General features: G+C 57.0%; 1 protein-coding gene across 5 annotated transcripts in view; it reads right to left on the bottom strand.

Annotated features, from left to right (window-relative positions):
- Window positions 1-20150, bottom strand: part of TCF7 (transcription factor 7) — a 32848-nt gene extending 12698 nt beyond the window's left edge. For 4 of the 5 annotated variants that reach the window (XM_081232775.1, XM_081232777.1, XM_081232774.1 and 1 more), the window contains exons 1-3: window positions 19743-20150; window positions 19484-19550; window positions 18846-18970 (exon numbers count right to left, since the gene is read on the bottom strand). In XM_081232775.1, the coding sequence (XP_081088901.1) occupies window positions 18846-18970; window positions 19484-19550; window positions 19743-19994 (444 nt within the window). In that variant the 5' untranslated portion in view covers window positions 19995-20150. The remainder of the gene's footprint in view (window positions 1-18845; window positions 18971-19483; window positions 19551-19742) is intronic. The other variant, XM_081232778.1, reaches the window with a different exon arrangement.
- Between the last annotated feature and the right edge of the window lie 1702 nt (window positions 20151-21852).

The raw sequence follows: 21852 nt of genomic DNA, 5'->3' as shown, positions 1-21852 counted from the left end.
TATCAATCCTCCCCTCCCAGGCTGCTCTCATCCAGGCTTACGGCTTTAAACGTCTTCATCTGATGACTCCACATCGGTATCTCCAGCCCCCACTTCTCCTAGGAACGCCACTCTCCAAATGCTCCCCAAATTCAACATGTCCAAAGTAGAACCTTTGACTTCCTGCCCCAAACATTCCTCTCCATCTTCCTCAGTTAATGGTAACTCCCTCCTTCCAGTGGCTGAGACCAAACAGCTTGGAGTCACCTTTGACGCTTCTTTTTCTCACACTCCACCTCCAATTTGTCAGCAGATCCTAATGGCTCTACTTTCAAAATATAACAGAATCCAACCACTTCTTTCTTTCTCCCTTTCCCCACCCAGTCCAAGCCACAGTCCCTTCTCACCTGGCGACTACAGCAGCCTCCTGCTTCCTCAGTCCTCCATCCAGCAGCCATATAAATCAGATCACGTTGCTCCTCAGCCCAGGCCTATGAAGCTCCAGGATCAGGCCCCCAACTACCTCTCTAACACCATTACCTTCCTCTCTCCTTGCTCACTATGCCCAGCACTTCTCATGGTTGTTTCAGCCTCCAGCCTCTTCCTCCAGCCCCCAGCCTCTTCCTCCAGTTAGTTACTCCAGTGGTCATTTTTAACTGTGCCAGGATGGGAAGTGGGTTGGGAAGTACAGCTCTAGGCTCGCTGACCTTTTTCACTGACCTTTCCTCTATAGGACCCTGGGCCAGTATGCCCCTTGTAAAATGAGCATGATCATATCAACCCTGCCTACCTCACTGGTCAAGGATACAAAAAAACCTACTGTATCCTAGAATTTTGGGGAGCAGGAGCCAAGGGCCTATGAAGGTGGAAAGCTTTCTGGAAACCTCGGGGGCCTTTTTACCCTGATAAGTTCCTAGGACAGGGATTAGCCAGATCCCAGGCCTTGTGGCACACAGGGAGATTAGCCTCAGGGCCCACTCCCTCAGGAACCTGGGACCCTGGTGGAAGGCATTCCAGTATTCGCCATCTAAGGGCACAAATGCCTGGAGCCCTGGTGCAATGGGTGGAATGAACACCCTCCACAGGGCCCTGCAGACCACGGAGCTTTCAAGTCTAAACTTCTGCTTCAGAGAAGGCCCTGCCATCCAGCCTTGGCTCTGGCTTCTCAGCCCTCAGAGTTATAAGCCTGGCTGGTGGAACAGGCAGCTCTGACCCAGGGAAATCGTAGGAGCAGAGCCTGGGGTCCAAGGTGCCAGCTCTAGGAAGACAGTCCCCGAGTCCCACTCTGCCCAGGGCAGGGAGAGGGTGGCTCCACAGCAGGTTTCGCAGCACACCACCTTCCCTGGGGAAGGCTCGTTTGGGCCAGGAAGCCCTATCACCTGAGGGACAGCTAGAGCTGACCCTCCTTGGCCAGGCTGGTTAAGCTCCATGTTGTAACACAGCTCATTCTAGGTCTAGGAAACCTCAGAATCCAGCTCAGCCTATAGCCTCTGGCCTGGTTATGTATGTGTGTGACAGGAGCAGATGGACAGAGGGCTCATCCTGTCCCCCATCCTTCCCTGGGAACTGGGGAAAAGCCTCATTGAACGGGAGTCTGTAGCCAGGCCACAGGAGAAGTGCCAGGTGGGTGGAGGTGGGGCTGAGAACCTGCCGGCAGGTGGAGGCCCTGAGGGGCCAGGGCTCCAGGGCAGAGCACTGATGGCCTGGCCAGTCCTTCCCGTTCGTGCAGGCTGCCTCTCAGCCTCACTCCCCAGCCCCCTGCATGCCCGGTGGTGGCAGCCAGGGGAAACTGTCTGGCGCAGGGCCTGGTGCCCCAAGCCCCTCTCAGCCAATGGAACGTCCCGCTCCACGGCCTTAGCACAAGGCTGTCCCAGGGCTAGGCTGCCCAGCCAGCAGGGTGGAGTTGCCTGGGGCCTGGCCTGTGTCTGGGGAGCCCAGTGACTGGAGCTCTGCTCCTCTCCTCCCCTGGTGGTGCCTGTGCCCTGCCTCCAAGGGAAGGAGGCAGGCCTGGGTTGATCGTCCCCACCGGTCCCTGAGCATCTCGACGGCACAACCTCATCTCTTACCTCTAAGGGCAGAGTGCCAGGCATAGCACTGGGCACTCAGTAAGCGCTCCCAGCATGGTGGGATGTATAAACAAATGAAAGACCTAACAGCAGACCATACTCCTTGATCACCACACTCCAAGACCCCTGTTCTTGGCCTTTGCATACAGCCCCTTCCCCCTCTCCCCCTCCAGACTGCAGCACTCCAGGACTAGTCTAGACTCTGAGACCCTTGGACTGGGAACAGCCTTAGCAGAGGCGGTCCTTCCTGCCACGGCATTGCTCTTACTGTGCTTCCCCACACCGGTTCAAAACCTATCGTTCCAAAGGCGGTCCTCATCCTTCTGGAATCTTTTCGTTGTCCCATGGTTGGAAATTCCTCACTCTGGTGCCCCAGCAAGCCCTCCTCTTGCTGAGCAGGCTGGAGCCAAGAAGGGGCCCTAGGGCAGGGCCAGGCAGGAGGAGGTGGAAATGAGGGACTCCTGAGGTCGGTCTCCTCTGCTCTGAAGTCGGGCTTGGGCCTGGCCGGGCTGCTCCCACCTCCCTCTTCCCCAACCCCCAACTTCCTGCAGGCTCAGGTGAAAAATAAACACGGTCGGCATTTTCCCTGCAGACCGCAGAGGTCGGCTTACAGGCTGTGTGCACCCTGAGAGCCCTTGCCACTGCCAGCAGAGAAGCTCCCTCGCCTCTAACGGTTGACTCTGAAAACCCCCAAACGCTCAAGAAGCCGCACAACACTTTCTCAGCGAAGAAAGCTGCTGCTTCCTCTGGTCTCAAGCCTGGGGGGTTGGAAGCCTGTGAGGCTGACAAGGCCCTCCCAAGAAGGTCTCCCCTTGGCAGGGACTATGCCAGGAGGAGCACCACCCCCCAACACACACGTACACACACTGCACCAGAATTCGCAGTTGATCACTATCAGCAGACACAGTCAGTCAGGATGTATTTACTAAGCTCCTACAATGTATCAGGCCAGGAGATCAGCATCTGCTAATGACAGCTGATGGTTTATACCCTGTGCGAGGCATTATTCTGAGCACCTTATAGAGTTTAACTCATGTACTCCTAAAACCTATGAAATAGGTACAATTATTATCCCCATTTAATAAACGAGGAAACTGAGATGGAGACATTACATAGCTTGCCCAAGGTCACACAGCTTGTAAGTGGCAGAGCTGAGATTCCACCCACTGTACTGCAAAGGCCCTACGGTTATCAAGGATAGAACAAGGGGGAACAGGGGAAGGAGTCCCAGTCCTAAACTCAGTCTCTCCCTTCTTCAGCATAGTTGGTCAGAGTCACCTGAGGCAGTGCTCCCCTGACCCTAAAGATGCTCCACTAAGTTCTGGGACCCCGGGATTGGGGTTCTAGCTATACCCCATGCCTGCCTGCCTGCCAGGGCTGCTGGCACGGGGAGCTTGCCTGATGGCAATAGTTGGGACATGACCCCAGGTCCCCAGCCCACATCTCCCCGACTCACTCTCGCACAGCCACACCCCAGCCATACCCAACCACGCAGGCCTGCCTCTCTCTTACCCAGGCGTCCAGCTCTTCGCCTCTGCACCTTTACCCACCCCTTACGCCCTCCCCTCCCAGCTTTCCACACTTCCTCCTATTCTTTGCCATATTGATTCCTCCTCATCCTGACCTCTGTCTAAGGGCCACCTCCTTAGGACTGTGACCTGGGTGGGGTTCCACCAGCCCAGCAGGCAGAGCTGCCCACTTGCTGCAGGGGTTGTTGGCCTGGGGGTCCTGGAGGGCAGAATCGGCTTGTTAGTCATCTCTGCCTCTCCAGGGTCTGTACTTGGCATGTTCATTAAGACTTGCTGAATGAAGGCCTCTAGAATACCTGATGCCCCAGAACCCCTGCATGCCTACCCACTCATCCAACCATGGACCTGACTTCAGTCTCTTGGCTCCTAGAAGGGGGAGGGGAGGTATTCCTGATGCCCGCTCTGGAGCTGCGGAACGGCCCTTGGGACGAGTCCACAGAAGGAGGGCAGATCCACACCTCGAACTAGACAGAAGGGTGGGCTATTGATAGAGTTATTGTTCTCTCTGCCAAGTGCACAGATGTGAAATTCAGTATTGTAAATGCCACACGTGACAACTGATTTGAGGCAGGCGTTATCCTTCCCGTTTTACTCATGAGGGACGTGAGGCTCAGTGACGCTGAGAAAATTGCAAGTCAGTGCCGGGGACCCCTTTAAGGTCTCTCAGGGTCTGCAAGCAACACCAGACAGCCATATTCTCATCTCTCACCTCCTCTCCCTCTGTGCTCCAGCCACTTTGGCCTCAAGGGCCATGCTGTTGCCTCTGCCTGGAGAGCTCTCCCCCCACCTGTTGGGCTCTCAAAGTTGGGTCTCTAGCAGTACGTGTAGGTAGGGCCCAGTGTGAGCCAGTGTTTAGGGAGTGTATGGCAGCACTGGACAAAGCACCCTGGCTGGGGCTGGGCATGGTCACAGCAGCACACAGGAGGCTGGGAGGAACTGGGGCCACTGCTGGGAGTCAGGGACATCCTGCCTGGCAACTGAGACCCTGTGCCTCCTTCTACCCAATGTCCTCCTTCCTGCAACACCTTGGGAGTCAGAATTCACCAGACAGTCAAAGCCAGGGCTACCACTAGCTCATATGGTGCCTTTGTGCTAACTAGAAAAAGTACCCTTTCCTCTGGAGAGACAGCCGGGCCCACACCAGGGCACGTGGCTTGGGGAGCATAGTGCAGGCTAGATTTCAGCTCCTTGGCCCAGATCCCCTGCATAACCCCACACAGTGGCCCTGCTCAAGAGGTCCTCTCCAGTTCTCACTTCTCTTCCCTGCATTGCCAGAAACCAGGCCACGCTCCATCCAGGGTCTGCCACTGAACTTCTGCTCTGGCCTTGTTCAGTTCCTCTGGACTCCTCTCCCAGCTCCAGGGCCCACTGGTGCCCACCACACACAGCTCCCCCAGTCCTCTAGGTCTGGAGCTGGGGATCCACTGTCCAGCACCCACGGTGCTTAAGCGCCAAGGAGTCTGGCCAGTTTCTGAGTGGGAAGCTGCCCCACAGCCTGGGACCATGAGAATGAACTTCCCAGAAGGAAGCAGGTCCTCCAAAGGGGACTCGCCTGCATATCAGCCAAGCCTTGATGTGCGGGCTCCCGCAGACCCCACGTCTGCAGATATCCCCCGGCTGGGCTCATGCCCTTTTATAGCCAGCCCCCGCTGCCCAGGACATGGTGCTCTCCAGATGACGGCCCTCAAGCACCCCACCCACAGCGTGCTGGACACCTTGTGCTAGATGCCCACCACAGAGCATGGAGCCGTGGCCGTGTGGCCAGCTGAGCTGGAGAGCTGGGGTATGGCTGGGCCACACCCTTGTGGACCAGGAGGCTTTAGTCCCGCCTGCCAGCACAGGACTGTGGTCAGGGATGCACAGAGCCCTCCCAGGTCCACGTGGCCAGTCCAGCAGCTGCCTGGCCTCGACATCAGATACGGGGTCCTGCCACAGCAGAGGCGAGGACTCGAGTCGCTGCCTACAGCCTTGGCAAACCACAGGCCTGCTCTAGACCCAGCCTGGCCCCGAGGCACCCCCGGAGCTGGCGGAACCTCACTTAGCTGAGTGGCCTGGTCCACAGCCTCCAGTGGTTTCTATGCATTCGTTTACTTTTGTTTTCCTTCTTCCTCTCTGAGGTAAACGCCCCTCAGGACAGGATGTTTTCAGAGGAAAATATAAGCTTCCGGGAGCTGCTGCAGCCGAGCTGCTAGTTGATGCTACCGACACACTGTCTGGGGACTCTGCAGCAGCCCGGGGCTGGGCGTCCCCTGTCCAGGCAGTCGCCCCCCCAGCTCCTCAAGGCCCAGCCCTCCAGGAGCCCATGTGCCTGAGGCAGAGGCCGGGGCACAACCTGGGCTCAGGCTGTCTTTGGCAGTAGGGAAAGCCAGGCTCTGGGAAGAAGGCATTTGAGGAGTTCAGAGGTTTTGTTCCCCTGGGAGCAAAACCAAAAGGCTTTGTAGAAAAGGCATGAAGAAAGCAGCGGACGTGCAGATTTAGACACGGCAGCCCCCACTAGTGGCAGCCTCCTGTGTGCCTAGCACCCTGCAGGGTTCGCCCCCCGCCCCCCGAATCCCACCAGTCTTCCCAACCACTTTGTGACGTGTGTACAGATTGTGCGGATGAGGAAAGGGTAGCCGGGAGAGGTTAAACGACTTGCTCAACGTCTCAGAGCAAGTAATGACAGATCGGGATTTGAATCCAGCCCTTTGGGGTTCCTGGCCAGAGATCTTTACCACTCGGTGAGAGGCCTCACAGGCCAGCTGGTAGCGCGCAGCAATGGAGACCACACGTGTGAGGCGCAGGAGCCGAGTGGTTGCCAGGTTCTCCCCCCGCACACTGGGTCTCCTCACTAAGACCTCCACCCACCCGGGACCTGCTGGATTTTGCCAGCAACACACTGCCCTCATAGGAGGTGATGTGGGTCCTCAGTCGTAAATGACTAAAGGAACCGTGAGAAGTCATTCTTCCCACCAGGTCTGGCCTCTTTTCCCAGTCCACGTGCACGCGGGGTGGGATGGCCACCCGCAGAAGAGTTAGCGTGCTGCCTAGGAGCAAGAGCCAGGACGGCCCGGCGCAGGGCCCAGAGAGGCGGAGGCTGATGGTCAGCAACGGCTCAAGGGTGGGAGGCAGAAGACACTTGGAGATCTCATCCCCAGCCTTGGCACTGCATTCCTGCCCTGATTAATTCCAGCCAGCTTCTGACGAGCAAAGACAAGATGGGGGTCTCTGAGTTACCTGGTCTGTTCAGCTGCCTGTACCAGCCCCGGAGGACAGTTCTGCCCTGGGGCCACAGTCACGAAGCTCACTTGGGTCTAACCCTTGCAGCTACTGCCAGTTAAGGAAGGCCCTTGGGGCTCTGCCTGGACTCAGTCCAGCGGTTTATCCCAAGTGAACAAGGCAAGGAGTGGAAAGGAGTTGCTGGAGGCTTCAGGCCCCAGGATACTCCCACCCACTCCCACCCACAGGCCCCAGGATACTCCCACTCCCACTTACACTTGGCCCCTCACGCCAAGTGTAAGCAGACGGAGGAGTGCAGGGCTGCTGCAACTGCCACAGGGGGCCTCTTGGGGTGGAGCCCTCTAATGAGGTTGAGTTAGGGGGTTCCAAAAACCACACCAAACAGCTTTTACAGATACACACCTGAGTCTAACACTATAAAAACACAGGGAGAGGGTGAAACACTAAATTCCTGGGGGCGGTGAGGAGTGGGGATGGATGGGATGGGGGAGCCAAGGCGACCCAGCTGTAGCTATAAAACCCAACTTTTCAAAAATGAGTGGATAGGTATGTTGTCTAAGAGGCAAGGTAGCAGGTGGTAAGGGCAGGGAACACAGAGGTAGATGCCTGAATTCACATCTCTCCTCCAGCACTTGCAAAGTGTGTCTCTCTGTGCTTCGGGTTCCCCATCTGTACAATATCCATATATCATAGGGATTAAATGAAGTAATATTTGTGTCTGCTAATATTTTTTAAAATTAATGAAGAAGAAAACAAAAGACAAAGGCGAGCATGTCCCTAGACCAAAGCTTTTCAGGAAAGCCGGACTTTGTGCCAGGCCAGGGCTGCTGGCCCTCGATTTCCTTTGGACTACTGCCAGACTGCTGTTGGGCCAGACTCCTGAGCTCCTGACTAGCCCTCAGTGACCAGAGCCAGGGCAGGGGCTGGGGGAGGCGTGGGGGGTGGCACGGGAGGAGCAGAGGAGGGCAGTGGTAGAAGAAGAAACTCTCAAAATGCCGCAGCAGGGTTGGGAGGTGGATCTGGTTCCCAAGGGGTTTGGGGAGGGGACAACCATGTGCAGGGATGCCCTCAGATTCCTCAGTCCAGCCATTCCTGTTGTCTCCGAGCCTAGGACACCCTCTAACCCATCCCTGGACCACACAGAGGAGGGCACCTGGGCCAGAGAAGTCCAACAGTGAGCTCCAAGCTAAGCCAGGACCAGGGCCAAAGTTAGAAAGAACGAACCAACCTATACATAGTTCTTAACTGTCCTTGAATCATGCATCAAACCTGATGTAATCTTTTTTTTTAATTTAATTTAATTTTTGGCTGCGCTGTGAGGCTTGCGGGATCTTAGTTCCCCAACCAGGGACTGAACCCATGCCCTCGGCAGTGAAAGCACAGAGTCCTAACCACTGGACCACCAGGGAATTCCCGAACCTGATGTCATCTTAAATGTCATTTATAAACACTTTTCCAGGTAATATTTATTCTGGAAGCCCTGAGGTCCTGCTTTTAACCAAGAAACAACCCTTTTGGCCCCCGATAGCATGTGGTCCAGCCCAGACCCAGGTCCAGAGCTCTGAGGTCATGCCCAGGAGGGGCAGTAAGGGCCAAGTCTTTCCTTGAGGCCAGAGGAATTCAGCTCATAAACTCAACAGGAGTGGGTTCAGCTTTGCAGCCTGCAATGCTCCCAACGAGCTCCACACAATCGAGACCAAAGGGACAGAGCAGAGCCTGGGCTTTGGGGTAAGACACACCTCAGTCCAAGTCCTGACTCTGCCAGGTACTAGAAAGTTCTTAACCTCTCCGAGCCTCAGTTTCCCCATCTGTAAAATGAGAGCAATAATAGTATCTACTTTCTTGGCTTCTTGTAAGGATCTTGATATTAGGATTAAAAGTCCCCAGCACAGGTCTGGCACTTGGGAAGTTCTTGACACGTGCACTATTACTGTGGCTGTTGTTATTCTTGCAACTGTTTACGAGCACCTACTATGGGTCATGCGCTATGCTGGCCGCTAAGATTCCAGCAGTGAAGAAGACAGATGTGGCCTTGGCCCTGTAGATCCTCTCCAGCCCTTTTGATCCCAACCACCATCCCTTAAACCCTACCTCAACACGGCCATCAACGCTTGTGGCCTCTGCAATCCCAGCTTCATCTGGCCCCACACCCTTTGGTCTATGTTCACCCCCCAGCCCCACCCATGGGGTTGCCCACCACAGCTGGGGGGCTCCCAGGCTGCAGCCTGCTTCAAAGCCTGTCAGCAAGCTCTGGGGCGGCTGCTGCAGCCCGGCACACACTCAGGGCCACCCCGCCTGGACCCTGGCTACAGCCACAGAGACCTCACTGCCGCTGCTGCAGAACTCTCTACAGGCTGCTTCTCAGCGTCCCTAAGTGCCCACCCACCCCCTGCCTGCCTGGCCACCGGGCCAGCCACAGAGCCATCTGATTTGAATGAAACTTCAAACTTAATGACTTTCATGCTGGTTATTTAAAACGCAATGTAATTTTCTTAAACACCCTATTATTTCCTTTGATAGCTACAAAGCTTCCCCCAATCCCATAAGCATGTTTATTTTTAGGGAAAAGAGTGGTTTTGCAGTTGGTCATAGAGACTATAGGGAAAAGGAGCCTGCAGAAAGTAGGGCAAAGAGTCAACTGTAGCAGCCTGGAGACCCACAGCTGCGTTGCCTTCATGCTGGGGCAGACTCCACCGACACCACGGGGTCCAGGGCAGGACCCTGCCCTTCTCATACCAGCACATCCACCAGCGGCCCTCCTGTCTACCATCTGACAGTGGCCAAGTCCCCCTTCCTGTGCTTCCCCTCCACAGGGCCCCAGTGTGCTCATCTGTAAGATGGTTCCACTGGCTTCCCACAGACATGGCAGGCATCTATGGTCTAGGGAAGGGGTCCTGCGGCCACCGACATGCCCTCAGCTGCCTCCTCCAGACATTCTGCCCTAGTTAAGGCCTTGAGGCCTGCAGCTTTGACCAGCTGGACGAGATCTGTGCCCAGATAAAGTGGCCTCCGGCAGTAGCTGCCCACACTGGGAGGGTGGGTGGGTGTGGCCCTGCCAGTCGGGGCCCCCTGGCAAGGGAGGTGGCCTAGTGGTGGGTGTGCGTGCAGAGGTCAGCTGAGCCCCGCCAATGCGGGGTGTCCTCTGGGAATGGCTATTTTTAGATCCCAGGCTTTCATGTGGCCGAATGATGTGCAGTTTACAAAGCATTGGTAATGCGTTTCAGATGGCGGCCCAGCAGACCGGGAGGCTGGGCCTCCTGCCACCAGAGCCAGGTCAGAGTTAGTCAGAATACCCTCAACTGGACTCCTGTTACCTGTCTCTCCCTCCCTACAATTCCTTCTTGCCTGACAGGGAGACTAGGCCTGGAGCAGTTCTTGCAATGCCCAACAAAGCCCCACCTGAGGTCCACCCAAGCAGCAGGCCTCTCCAGCTGACACTTATCTGAACTTCAGAAATCCTCATGGCCAGAGCTCCCCACCCCCATTTACAGAAGGAAACTTAGACCCAGAGAGGTTAACAGATTTGCTTGAGGTCACACACCCAGGGGAGGAGGTGGCCTTGGTCCCTGGCTTCCTTACCCATCATAGACACCTCCCCTCATGGGCAAATTGGGCTTCCTTGGGAGGGGTGATCGGCCAGCCCTGGCTAGGCCTCCCAGACACGGTGGGCTGGGGCAGCTGTAATCATGCACCCCCAGAACCCACTGTTCCCTGGGGCCACATCCTGCCCATCCACGCCTGCAGCCCCAGCCGCACACTCGCCATCAGCTGAAAGCAGAGAGTGTGGAGCCCAGACACCTCTCCGGTCCGTGGAGAGAGAGAGAGATGGTTGTTTTAATGGGGTGGGTAAAGGGGTTGGCAAAGCATCTGCTTCCTCTGATCTCCAAGGAGTTTTGGCTGTGGAGTTGGCTGTGACATGAAGGCTGTGTGTCACCATCTCCCTCTGGGCTCTAAAGCCATATCTGCTGGCACAGCCCAGGCAGGCAGGCTCCATGGGTGGGACAGGGTACATGGCTACCTCCCCACAAGAGAGGGCCAAACTCACCAAACTACTACCTTGGGCCAGGGACCCTATCCAGCAGGGGACAGTCCCTCTACCCACCAGGGGACTGAGCCAACGGGAGCCCCATGTTCTGCAGGACCAGAAGGGGCCAAACCCTCTGACCAGGACAAACCCTCCCGGGCTGCAGCTCAGAGACTACACATGCCAAGGCTGATGTGGGCCACACCTCTTTAAGAGAGGGAGGCGGCACCCACGTCTAAACCCCAAGCATCAAAGGTCTGCGAGCTGACACAGCAAACTGCCTGAAGGAAGAAGCTAACAATGTCCTGGGTTCTCAGAGACCCTCCATTGACTCCTGGGGCCTTGGAGTCCTTCTAGAGACAGTGCTAATGAGACGTGCTCTCCACACCCTGGCTAAAGCACCAATGGGCTGCACAACCTGACCTCTGGGGTTCAGCTCCCCTCAGGAAACAGCGGACAAGACCCTGGACTCATGACCCTGGAGTGAGACTGAGAGTCAAAAGAAATAACACAAAACTTCCACCTCTGAGGCACTCCTGCCTTGCATGTGCCAGCTCGCTCGGGTCTGCCCTGCCCAAAGCCCACCCCCTCCCTTGCATCCCAGCATCCACCTGCCCCAGCTGCCGGCTCTGCCCGCCTCACCCTCTATGTTCAACTCAAACCATCTCCCATGGGCACCACACTGCCCTTCATGCTGCCAACACACTGCAGGTACCCACCAAGCCACTCCTGGGCTCTGGAACCAGTGCTGCCCGGGTATTAAGGTCACGTGCTGGGCCTTCAGCGCTGGACCTTCTCCAGCCTCACAGACCCTGGGCTTCGGGTGGCTCTTCCAATGACCAAGAACATACTAATTTCTGCCTCTCCTCCTCTCCTTGAGCTGTGCCCCCGACCTAGAGCATTCTCCCACTCTCACCTTCGCAGTTTCTGGGCCAGCCAGAACTCTCCCCTGTCAGGAAGCCTTCCTGGCTGCCCCCACTGGCCTCCCTCCCTCCTCAGTGCTCTTTATCCAACACTCTGAGCCCCCAGGAGAGTCTCTTTGCCTTGCCAGAACTGAGCTCTGGGGGGTGGGGCAGAGGTAGCCGTCCCCTCTGTGCTGAGCCAAGGCCAAGTGGGGCTCAGTAAATACCGGTTAAGAGTCTTGACCAGGATTCTAGATACAGCTGGCACTATGTCGTCGACCAGCTGAGGGCCCGAGGGCTGGCTGGGCCGGACAGCTGTCCTCTTTGCCCTGCCCCAGGGGAACTGGCTGCTGAGCTGAGGACGGAGAGCATCAGGGGCTTCAGTCCAGCTGCACCTTCAGGAGCACTGCACCTACTGGCCCGGCGTCCTTTACAAGGGCCATTCCCACACAGTGTTAACAATCCCTCCCACAGTGGCTTCCACTCATGAAGCAACTACTATGTGCCGGGAACTCCACATACACTATCTCGTTCTATTCCACAGTAACCCAAGGAGGTAGGAACCTTCGCTATCCTCATTTTTAGATGAGAAAGCTAAGGCCCACAGGAGTTAACTTACCCAAGGCCACTCAGCCAAGGAGTGGAAGATATGGTATTTGGGGGCGGAGCTTCCCGACTCAGGCCTTCCCCCTTCACTCCTCTAAGGGGCCTTGGATAAGTCCCTTCCCTGACCTGGCCTTACTGTCCCCACCTGCAGAGGAGGGTTGTTACCCAAGGATCTGTGCACTGTACCGTTGGGGGAGGGGGAGCCCTGTGACCTGATAAAACACCTGTTTCCTCCAACAGTCTTGTTTGTACACAGTGGCAGGAAGCAGCCAGTCACAAGGTATGAGGGAGTGTGACTGTATGGCTTCGGGACCGCAGCTGCCCGAGGAGGCTCAGAGGGAGGCTGCAGCTCCCCCTGTCCCCTCCATGTGGCTCTGTGCCCATCCTGATCCAGCCTGACCTCAGCAGTTATGCGACTTGAAACCAGTGCCCCTGCAGCCCATCCTTACAGCTCAGCTAAACCTCCCTTCATGCAGGAACGGGGGTTGGGTGTGATCTTAGGAGACCCAGGAGGGCATGGGCTGCCAACTGGCCATGAGAGGGGACCACCAAGGCCCCCCCTTCAACTCCACTCACGCCTAAGTCTTGGAGCACCTGGGGAAGTAGGCAGAACTGGTACGGATATCCCTGTTTGCGGGCTATGGAAGCTGGCTCGTGAAACCCTGCTGGGGCCGGGGGAAGAATACCTGGGTGCTGGTGACCAACTCAGGGCTCTCTGTCAGCCCCTCCACCCTGCTAAGCTGGAGGAGTGGAGGGCAGCCCTAAAACCGCAGCCCCTGGTGACAGGGTGGGGCAGGGGTCTGCAGGATAGGCCTCCTTCAGGGTGCTTTCCTGGCCCTGAAACCATCAGGGAAGCCCCCAAAACAAAGTTTCACCTTGGGAGCAGCTGGCTGTGAGGGGGTTGCTGCAGATTTTCCAAATACCACACAGCCTTCCAAGTCAGGAAGGAATGCAAGTCAAAATTACTTTTAAGTCTCACTGCCCACCACGAACCTATAAAATGAACAACAAAAAAGGGGAAACCACGTCAGCTATGCTTGGGCACCGCAAGGAACCCTCAGTGAACTGGGGCCTTGATTCTTCCTACCTCTTGAACCCATAATTCTCTTTGAACATTATGCTCCAGGAAAATAATCAAAATGGAAACTAAGGAGTGATTTGTATAGAGCATCGTTCCCACTGGTAAGGCAAGCTGCGGGCAAACTAGAAGCCACATGAGGGAGAGATGAATAATAAACATGAGGGAAAACAAGCAAAGAAGCCGTGCATGGGCACTGCCTGGGGGCCTGCACACCAGGGAAGCGTCGGAGCAAGACACAGGGGTGTTGCACACGGGGCACCATGTGAGAAAAGCTCTGGGAGTGGTTCAGAGGCTAATGGCCATGAAGGTCTTTTCCCTTTTTTTTCTTACAAAATAGCTTAAGCCCCTAACATCTTGGGTAAAGGGCTTCTATATGGCTGGGGAAGGGGAGCCTCTTTCCGAAAAATCTCTGGGCGGTGGGAGAGGATTCTCAGGATGGAATGAGTGGCTATGGCTCCCAATCTGGCCCCAGGAATAACACTTTTCCTCCCAAGAATGCCTGGGTGAGGCAGGCATTGAGGAGGGGGCCTGTACACCTGAGTCCCACCTGAGGGCTGGTCCCCAGTGTTCAGACCCCCAAACCCCGTGGCCCAAAGTGGAGATATAGTCCTCCAGACAGGAGTGCACATGGAGCCTACCACTGAGCCACCACTGGTCCCAGAGGAGCCAGGACAGCAAGGGAGAGGGATCAACTGTGGCCAAACCCTGACCCCCAAGCCCAGGCCATGCTGGCACCTTCCTGGGCACGTCCCTGGTACTGCTGCTTCCAGTCCTCACTCCAACTCCGGGAAGAGGGCTTGCCACTCCCATTGGGCAGATGAGGAAACTAAGGCTCAGACATACTTCTGACACATGGACTGTCTCTGGACTCAGCATGGCAAGTGCATCATAAACCTTGGCCTGAAGAGCTGCTGGGGTGGACAAGGCAGCCGAGGCCCGATGGGGGATGACGCAGGGCCCCACTTGGATGGTCAGAGCAAGTCTCTCTGAGGAGGAGACATCTGAATAAGCTCTGAGTGAGGAATGAGAAGCGGCAGCTAGGTGAAGAGCTAGAGAAGAGAATGCCGAACTGCGGGAACGAGCGCAAAGGTCTTGAGATGGGAAGAATCTGGTGGTTGTAAAACCTATCAGGCCACTGAGGTGGCTGCTTTTTAGGGAGAAAGGAAGAGTATGGTGCAGATGAGGAGGGGCGGTCAGCAGGGGCTGGCCACCCAGGCATTCAGGCCGTGGTGAGTGACTTAGATTTTACTTCAGGAGCAATGGGAGCCTCTACAGGGTTTCATCAGGCGAGAGATGGGATCTGACTTATGTTTGGCTGCTCTGTGGATCCTGGATTGAGGGTTAGGGTAGGGTTGTGGGGAGGGACCCAGGTCCGCTGCAGGGACCCTAGAGGAGGCTGCCTTCCTGGGGGAGGGATGGTGATGGTTGGGACTTGGGGGTAGCGAATGAAGTAGAGGCGTGGAAGATTTGGGATGCCTGGAGGGAGCCCAGATGCCTGCCGGCCCCCTATTTGTCTTCATCGGGCAGACAACTCTACTCCTTCAGGAAGCTGCTCAGCAGACCCTCCCCACAGCCTAGGCAGGGGCCAGGTCTGCCCAGGACACGCCGGCAGGACCTTTTGTGACAGTACTCCTCTGGCCAGGGATTCAGGTCTATTCATCTGTCTCCTCCACTCAGCTGGGCACTCCAGGGGCAAAGGCTGCTTCTGCTCTGTCTGGTGCCCAGCCTGGTGCCAAACTCTCTCCTAACAGGCTTCATCCCAACCAGGGCTGATGACCAACCATCACTACCCCTCCCCTCCTCTGCGAGGCCCCACTGCTCACCCTCTGAGGGGTGTGGAGGGTTGGGTGGGTGCATCTCTGCAGAGGCCCCCCAGACCGGCTAGCCACGCGTCAGCAGCACTTCCTTCCTCTGCTCAAGTCTTGCTCATACCCTCACCTCCTGCTCCCCCAGGGCTCGCTCCCCTCACTTGGTCCTCAGACCTTGGAGTCAGAGAACATGAGCCTGATGGCCAGAAGCCCACTGCTTCAAGTGGGCTCCTTCACGTCAGATGTCTCCGGGCATGCCCAGACACCAGTACGGCACAGGGAAACAGCCCCAAGTCCCTGCAAGAGCCAAAAGGCTCAGCTCAGCTACTTTTTTAAATTGAGATGTAATTCACATACCTTAAAACTGACCATTTTAAAGTATACAATTCAGCGGCTTTTAATATATTCACAAGATTGTGCAACCATCACCACTATCTAATTCCAGAACATATTCATCACCCAAAAAAAGAAACCCCATACCCATTAGCAGTCACTCCCCATTCTCCTCTTCCCTCAGCCCTCGGCAACCACTCCTCTACTTTCTGTCTCTATGGATTTGCCTATTCTGGGCATTTCATCTAAATGGCAAAAGGCTCAGCAGCGTTCCAGGCCACAGATACCAAGCAGAGCCCACAGAAGGGGTCAGAAGAGTGACATGGCCTCATATCCTTTTTGAGATGAGGATTTGCACCAGACTGTCAGTCCTGCACTAAGACTCTGAGTTTCCCTAAGTAGTGATGCCTTACTCATCCCAGAAATCCCTCAAAGTCTGGCGCAGGACCAGTCATTGCCCCTCCCCACCTCAATCCCAGAGCGGAGCAAACAAAACAAAACAATAGTGGCTACTGGTCTAGGCCAGTAACTGTCTGCAAGCCTACATTAGATGCCTGAAAGACATCAGCTATGAAATTAACTTTGACCTAATTTCCACTTCCAAAAACAGAGTTTGCAAGAAACCAAGTACCAAAAAGAAGGAACCTTTTGGGAAAAAAATCCCTCTGCCCCCCTGGCAGTTGTCTGTGAGGTGGTCATTTGGCCCATTGCTCCTGACAACGTTCAAGTCTGCCTGCTTTGAGGTGTCCAACGTAGCAGCCGTGTGGGTATTCCACCCACACAAGGGCAGATGGTCCCTGGCATGAGTTTTCCCCACTGTCAGGGGAGGTCAAGCGTTCGGCCCTGAGCTACCCCGCACAACTGTTGACCACTTGGATTCTCTCAGAGAGGGCAAAGAGCAAGAGGGGCCAAGTTCTAAGGCTCATGGGGAGGGGCTGGGCAGTGTGTCATCTGTCCCCTGAAGAGGGGCTCAGGAAAGCAGAGCTTTGGAAAAAAACTTCCAAAGGTGATTTTCCTCAGGTCCCCTACAAGGGACTCCTAACCCATCGTGAGTTTCTTTCCTCATTCCAGACACATGAACCTTGAATCACATGATAAATGTGCTCCCAAAACATGGGGTCAATTAATTTTGCTTTTTAAAACCTCACCATATTTTAAATATCCACACAACTCTGAGTAACACAAAGAACTACTACTCTTATTTGCTATTTGGTTGTAAGTTATCAGATTTGCTTAAAGGAGGCTCCCCTATATTCACGTACACCTTCCTCACCCAGCATCTCCCCACCTTAGGCCCTTGCCTCTGTCCTTGTCCCCAGCCCCATGGAGCAGCCGATGCCAGGGCACAGAAAGTCAGCTCCAGAGCCTGCCCTCCTCCTGTGTTCCCAGAAGCCAGGCTGCGGGAGGCTACAGCTGTGTGGGGAGGAGGACAAAGGGATCTGCCCCTATAAGAGAGGGTGTGACACATAGAAATGCATCTGCTGTACCTTGAGAAAGAGCCCAAAGTTGAAAAAATGAATGATCCAGGCCAGGGTACTGATGGTGTGCCTGCCCTAGTTCCTACTCCCCCCCAGTCCTGACCGCTAGAGGCAGCCATCCATCTGCCTACACTTCGACCAGTGTAAGCTAAAGGACACCAAATGGTCCCATCACCACACCCTTACGAAGAACGAGGCACTCCCACTCTGGGCACTCTCCTACCACTTGCCCAGGCTGTGAAAGAAACTCAGAAACACTGCCTTTTCCCTGCACCTCTGTGTAATCATAAGATGCTGGAGGGAATCTGCCTGCTAGGTCTGCTTTGAGTCCTAGGCCTTTTGTTTAGTCATGATTATCAGGGATGCCAGCTCCCTGTCAGCAGCTCATGTGCCTGTGGTTTGGCAGTGGTGGGTCATGTCCCACCACTTGGCCCCAAATCTAAGGGTTTATACCTTGTAGGGGGCCCCCAAAGCATCCTTCAGTATCAGCTCATGGAGGGTAGAGGTCTCTGGGGAGAGCTGCTGTGTCAGGTGGCAAGGTCAGAAGGTGAGCCCCTTGCCCCCACAGACTTGGAAGGAAGCGAGTACCTCACAGACGGAGCCACCCCAGAGCAGAAAGCCAGACAGACCACTCAACCAACATGTTCCTTCACAGATGAAGGAACGGGAGTCCAAAGGGCAAGGAGCTTATTTCTAGTCAGCTGCCTACCACCAGGTTTTCCATCCTGGGTTTCTGGAGAGAAGGTTCAATCTACTTTCTCATGTCCCACCAGCTTCAGCATGAAACAGCTTTCAGAACCAACCCTCCTCACTCCTGATCTGACACAGCCTGGCAGTCACTCTCCGCCCTCTGGGTGACCCCCACCACTAGCCATGTGAGCCTCCTTCTGCTGGCCTGACCTGCCCTGGGTCTACATTTGCACCCAACACCCACCCACCACAGACCCCAAACCCTTACATGTACCCTAGAAGCTCTAATCTCACCCCTGACTTTGGCCAGCTGAGCACACTCTGAAACACTAATCTGAATTTTTCGTAAGTGCAGCTTTACTGCTGCTCCCCAGCACTCAGAAAAGGCTCTTCACACTTTAGGTCATCTGCACCAGTGGGCAAAAAGCATGGTTTGTAATGGTCATGGAATCTTCTCAAAGCACTGGGTACTTAAATTTAATTTGCAAATTCATTAGACAGGCTGCTTACTGACACTACTGATTTGAAACACCTTTGCAAACCCTTCCTGGTGCATTTGAGACCAAGCCAGCTTCATAAAAACCCACTTTCCACAAATCGTGTTCGGGTTGTTTCTCTGGTAAGGCCACATTCATGCCAGTAAGGACAGAGCGAGTAGAGCACGTTTCTCCTCTACAACCAGGAGGCCTGAAGCAGACCAGCTTTTCTGCCCGTTCCTCCAAACACTGAGGATTGGGGCTTAGTGGGAGAAGGCTAACAGCAAAGCTTACAACTCTGAGCACACTACATACACCACCCTCAGGAGTGGGTGGTCTCAGCTTAACCGTTCTCCAAGCCGACTCCATCCCAGCATCACTAGCACCAGGACAGGGCCCACGCCTGCTAGTGAGCAAGCTGGGAAGACAAAAGCCAACCGCTGGAGGCAGGTGGGGTGCCTAGGGCAGCCCTCCTTCCTTCAGGAAAGTTCTCCTTCTGGTTCAGATCCCGCTGGGTGTGGATGGGGAAAAAGACAAGAACAAGAGTTCTGTATCCATTTTGTTCTAGGCAAAAGTCACTTCTTGCCCATGCCTCACATACCTGATCAAGAAGGTTGCAGGCACAAGGCGGGCTGGGCTGCTGGGGCCACTTACCAGCGAGGGCTGCGGCTGGGGGTGCTGCCCTGCTCCCGAGGGGGGTGGGTAGTGCATGAGCAGATTGAAGGCGGAGTAGACGGTGTCTTTGTACATGCCGCTGGCGCACTCCGGGGCCTTCAGGCCTGGAAAAACCACAGCTGGTCAGAAGCGCCAGCCCGGGCGGCTCGGGCTGAAGGCTGTCTGCTCGCTCGAGAGAAAATCGGAATTGCCAAGGGGTCCCCTTCAAGTTCGTGACTTGAAGGGCTGGGGGTGCCCGCAGTGCCAAGTTTCGACGAAGGACCCCGAGTTCGGGCCTCCCTTTCTCGGCCCCCACTCCGCCCTCCGGCCAAGAAACCTTGGCCAACGCTTTCTCCTCAAGTCGGGGGATTAGTCAGTCACCTGGGCAGGAGGGGAGGCGGAGATGGCGGGGGTCTGTTTACTCCTATAAAGGTCAGGGCACCGGAAGTGACTCGAGCCCGGCGGCGCCCGGGAAACCCGCCCCCCACTCCCCCACCCCCCCCTCGGTTTTACCGCCTCCTCGAGCTGCAGTTGGGGGGAGGCACCCCCTCGGCTCCCTCCCATCCTCAAAGGCCCCGCTCTCCCACCGAGGCCGGGCCTTAGCGGGAGGAGGGGAGCCGGGCCGGGCAGAAACTCACCGTCTCCCAGAGACTCTGTAAGTTTGTCGGGGAAAAGTCTCTGCGAAGTTTGTTCCCGCCCGAGAGCCTGCGGGAAGATCCAGAGGGGCCTTGAGAGGGCTGGGAAAGCTGGGGGCTCGGGGCCCGGGGCAGGAGGGGTCTGAGGGATGCGGACCCCCGAGGGCCGCGGGAGGGAGGGGCGGGTCAGCGCGAGTCGAGCGCCGGGGCCGGCGGAGCGCGGCGGCTGAGGGGGAGCAGCGGGGCGCGGGCCGGCGCTCACCTCGGCCCCGACCTCGGCCTCGCCGCGGGCACCGGCGCCCGCTCCCGGGACCCCCGCGTCGCCGGCCGCGCCCTCGGACTCATTGACGAGCGACGACTTGAGCTCGGCCAGGTCGCGCTCGGGGCCCGCGGCGCTGTCGCGGCTCTTGTCGTCCTGCTCCTCGCCCTCGTCCTGGAAGGCCAGCAGCTCGTCGGGCGCGCCGAGGTCGTCGCCGCCGCCCGCGCCGCCCCCGCCCGAGTCCAGCTGAGGCATGGTGCGCTCCGCCCTCGGGGGCGCGGGGCGCGGGGGTGCGGGGCGCGGAGCCGGCCCGGGAGGCAGCGAGCCCGGAGTCCGGACCTCCGAGCCCGGAGCGCGGCGGGCGGAGCGCGGGCTGACTCCGCCTGGGCGGGCTGCGGGCGCGGGGCGCGGGCGCGGACGCAGGGCTGAGAGGCTCGGGGAGCTGGCGGGTCCGAACATCAAAGGCGCCGCCGGCTGAGTGCCGGGGGCGGGGCGGGGACGCCGGGGGAGGGCCCGGCCGATGGGCGGAGCCATAGCGCCCCGCCCCTCCTCTCCCGGGAGAGGCCGGGATGTACCCAGTGGGTAGAGACTTAAAGGGCTCGCTCTCCCAGGCATAACCTCAGTGAGGCGTCGGAGGAGCCTGAAAAGCATCACACTTCTCCTGAAATGCGGGGACTCTAAAGGAGATTCTTGACCTTGATTCCTCACCTACAACAAGGGAGTCCCTTCCTGCGCCCAGGTTTCTCCCCCAGCTGCGGAGGGCGCGGAGTTTGTGGGTGCCTTGGAACGGGAGCCAAGGTGTGAGCAGAGTCTGTGCCCCGGGCCCAGTATGTCCTGGGCTTGGAACTGGGGGCCTCCTAGAGCTCGGGGGCTGCTCGAGGCTGTGCTCGAACACCGGGCCGGCAGAGTTAGGACTCCTTAAAACTCCATTCTCTGAAGCATCTTCCAGCCTTCTGCCAATCTGGGCCCGCCTTCCAGGTCGCCCGCACACAGTGCGAACGCAAGCATATACCCCTCACACATTTATTGAGTGCCTGTTGTATGAGGGACTCATACATTACACATCTGTGATGGGCCTCTCAGCCATGTGGCGGCTCCGAGGCGCGAACACAGCCAAGAGGGCAAGGAGGAAATATCCCGCCAGACCCCATTCCAATCCTCCAGCCCCACCCCCCAACCCCACCCCCAACACCTCGCTCAACTGAGTTCCCTGCCTGGAACCTGCGGCCGGGGGAGGGAGACTTTGGGCAGCTACGTGGGCCGCGGGATTCTGACGAGGGGTCAGTGGTCCCAGCAACTTAACCGGGAAGTCGCATTCCCGCAGAGCCCATTGACTCTGAGCCTGGCGCAGGCGGGCCCTCGCAAGATCTAGGCTGCAGGGTCTGTAGCCGGAGGAGGGCGGGAACGTGAGACACCTTCCATCGCATCTACCGGGCACCTTGTGTCACGTCCACGCGGGCCTCCTCAGCACACTTGACCTCAGCTCAGCCACTGCATCTAGGAAAGACACTGACCCTTTTGGATCGCGGTGCAGTAAACCCAGCAGGTTTCGGTGCTGGATTCAGTGTAGACGTTCCCACGTCTCCCGAAAGCAACTGGTGCAGAGGGTATTTAGGAGGCGAGAGCGTCTTGGACGCGTGTCCGGTTCAGAGTCCCACAGGAGTCCTGTAGCGGCGCAAAGCCTGGCCGGAAGAGGGCCGCGCCGCCCCTGTGGGTCCAGGCCCAGCCGGGCTGGCTGCGGATCAAAGAGCCACGGCCGCCCTTCTCTGCGTTCAGATCCTATCTGCACCCGCCCAGCGGGGCGCCTCGGCCCCCCCCCCCACCTCAGGGCTAGAGTGCCCACTTTTCCTCCCTTCCCGGTGCTGGAGGGGCGAGGCGGGGGTGGGGGGGGAGGGGGTTGGGCACTGGTGCTCAGCTTGCTGATGGAGATGTGGGAAGACCCTGCCTATTAGGTCTCCCCCGGCTCCTTTCCTGGCTGTGAGCTTGCTGGTCAGTCTCACTCATCCCCTCTAGAGTGTGTGGGGGGGAGGGTTGTTCCAGCCTGACTTGGCCCAGTTGAGAGGGGAGAGGGTACAGGAGGAGGGGCCCACAGCTTCCCCCCATCCCCTGCCCC

This window comes from Mesoplodon bidens, assembly GCF_964165515.1.
Source record: "Mesoplodon bidens genome assembly, chromosome: 4".
Classification (NCBI taxonomy): Eukaryota; Metazoa; Chordata; class Mammalia; order Artiodactyla; family Ziphiidae; genus Mesoplodon; species Mesoplodon bidens.
Note: the sequence above shows the minus strand (reverse complement) of the source record. Positions and strands in the feature narration are given on the sequence as shown.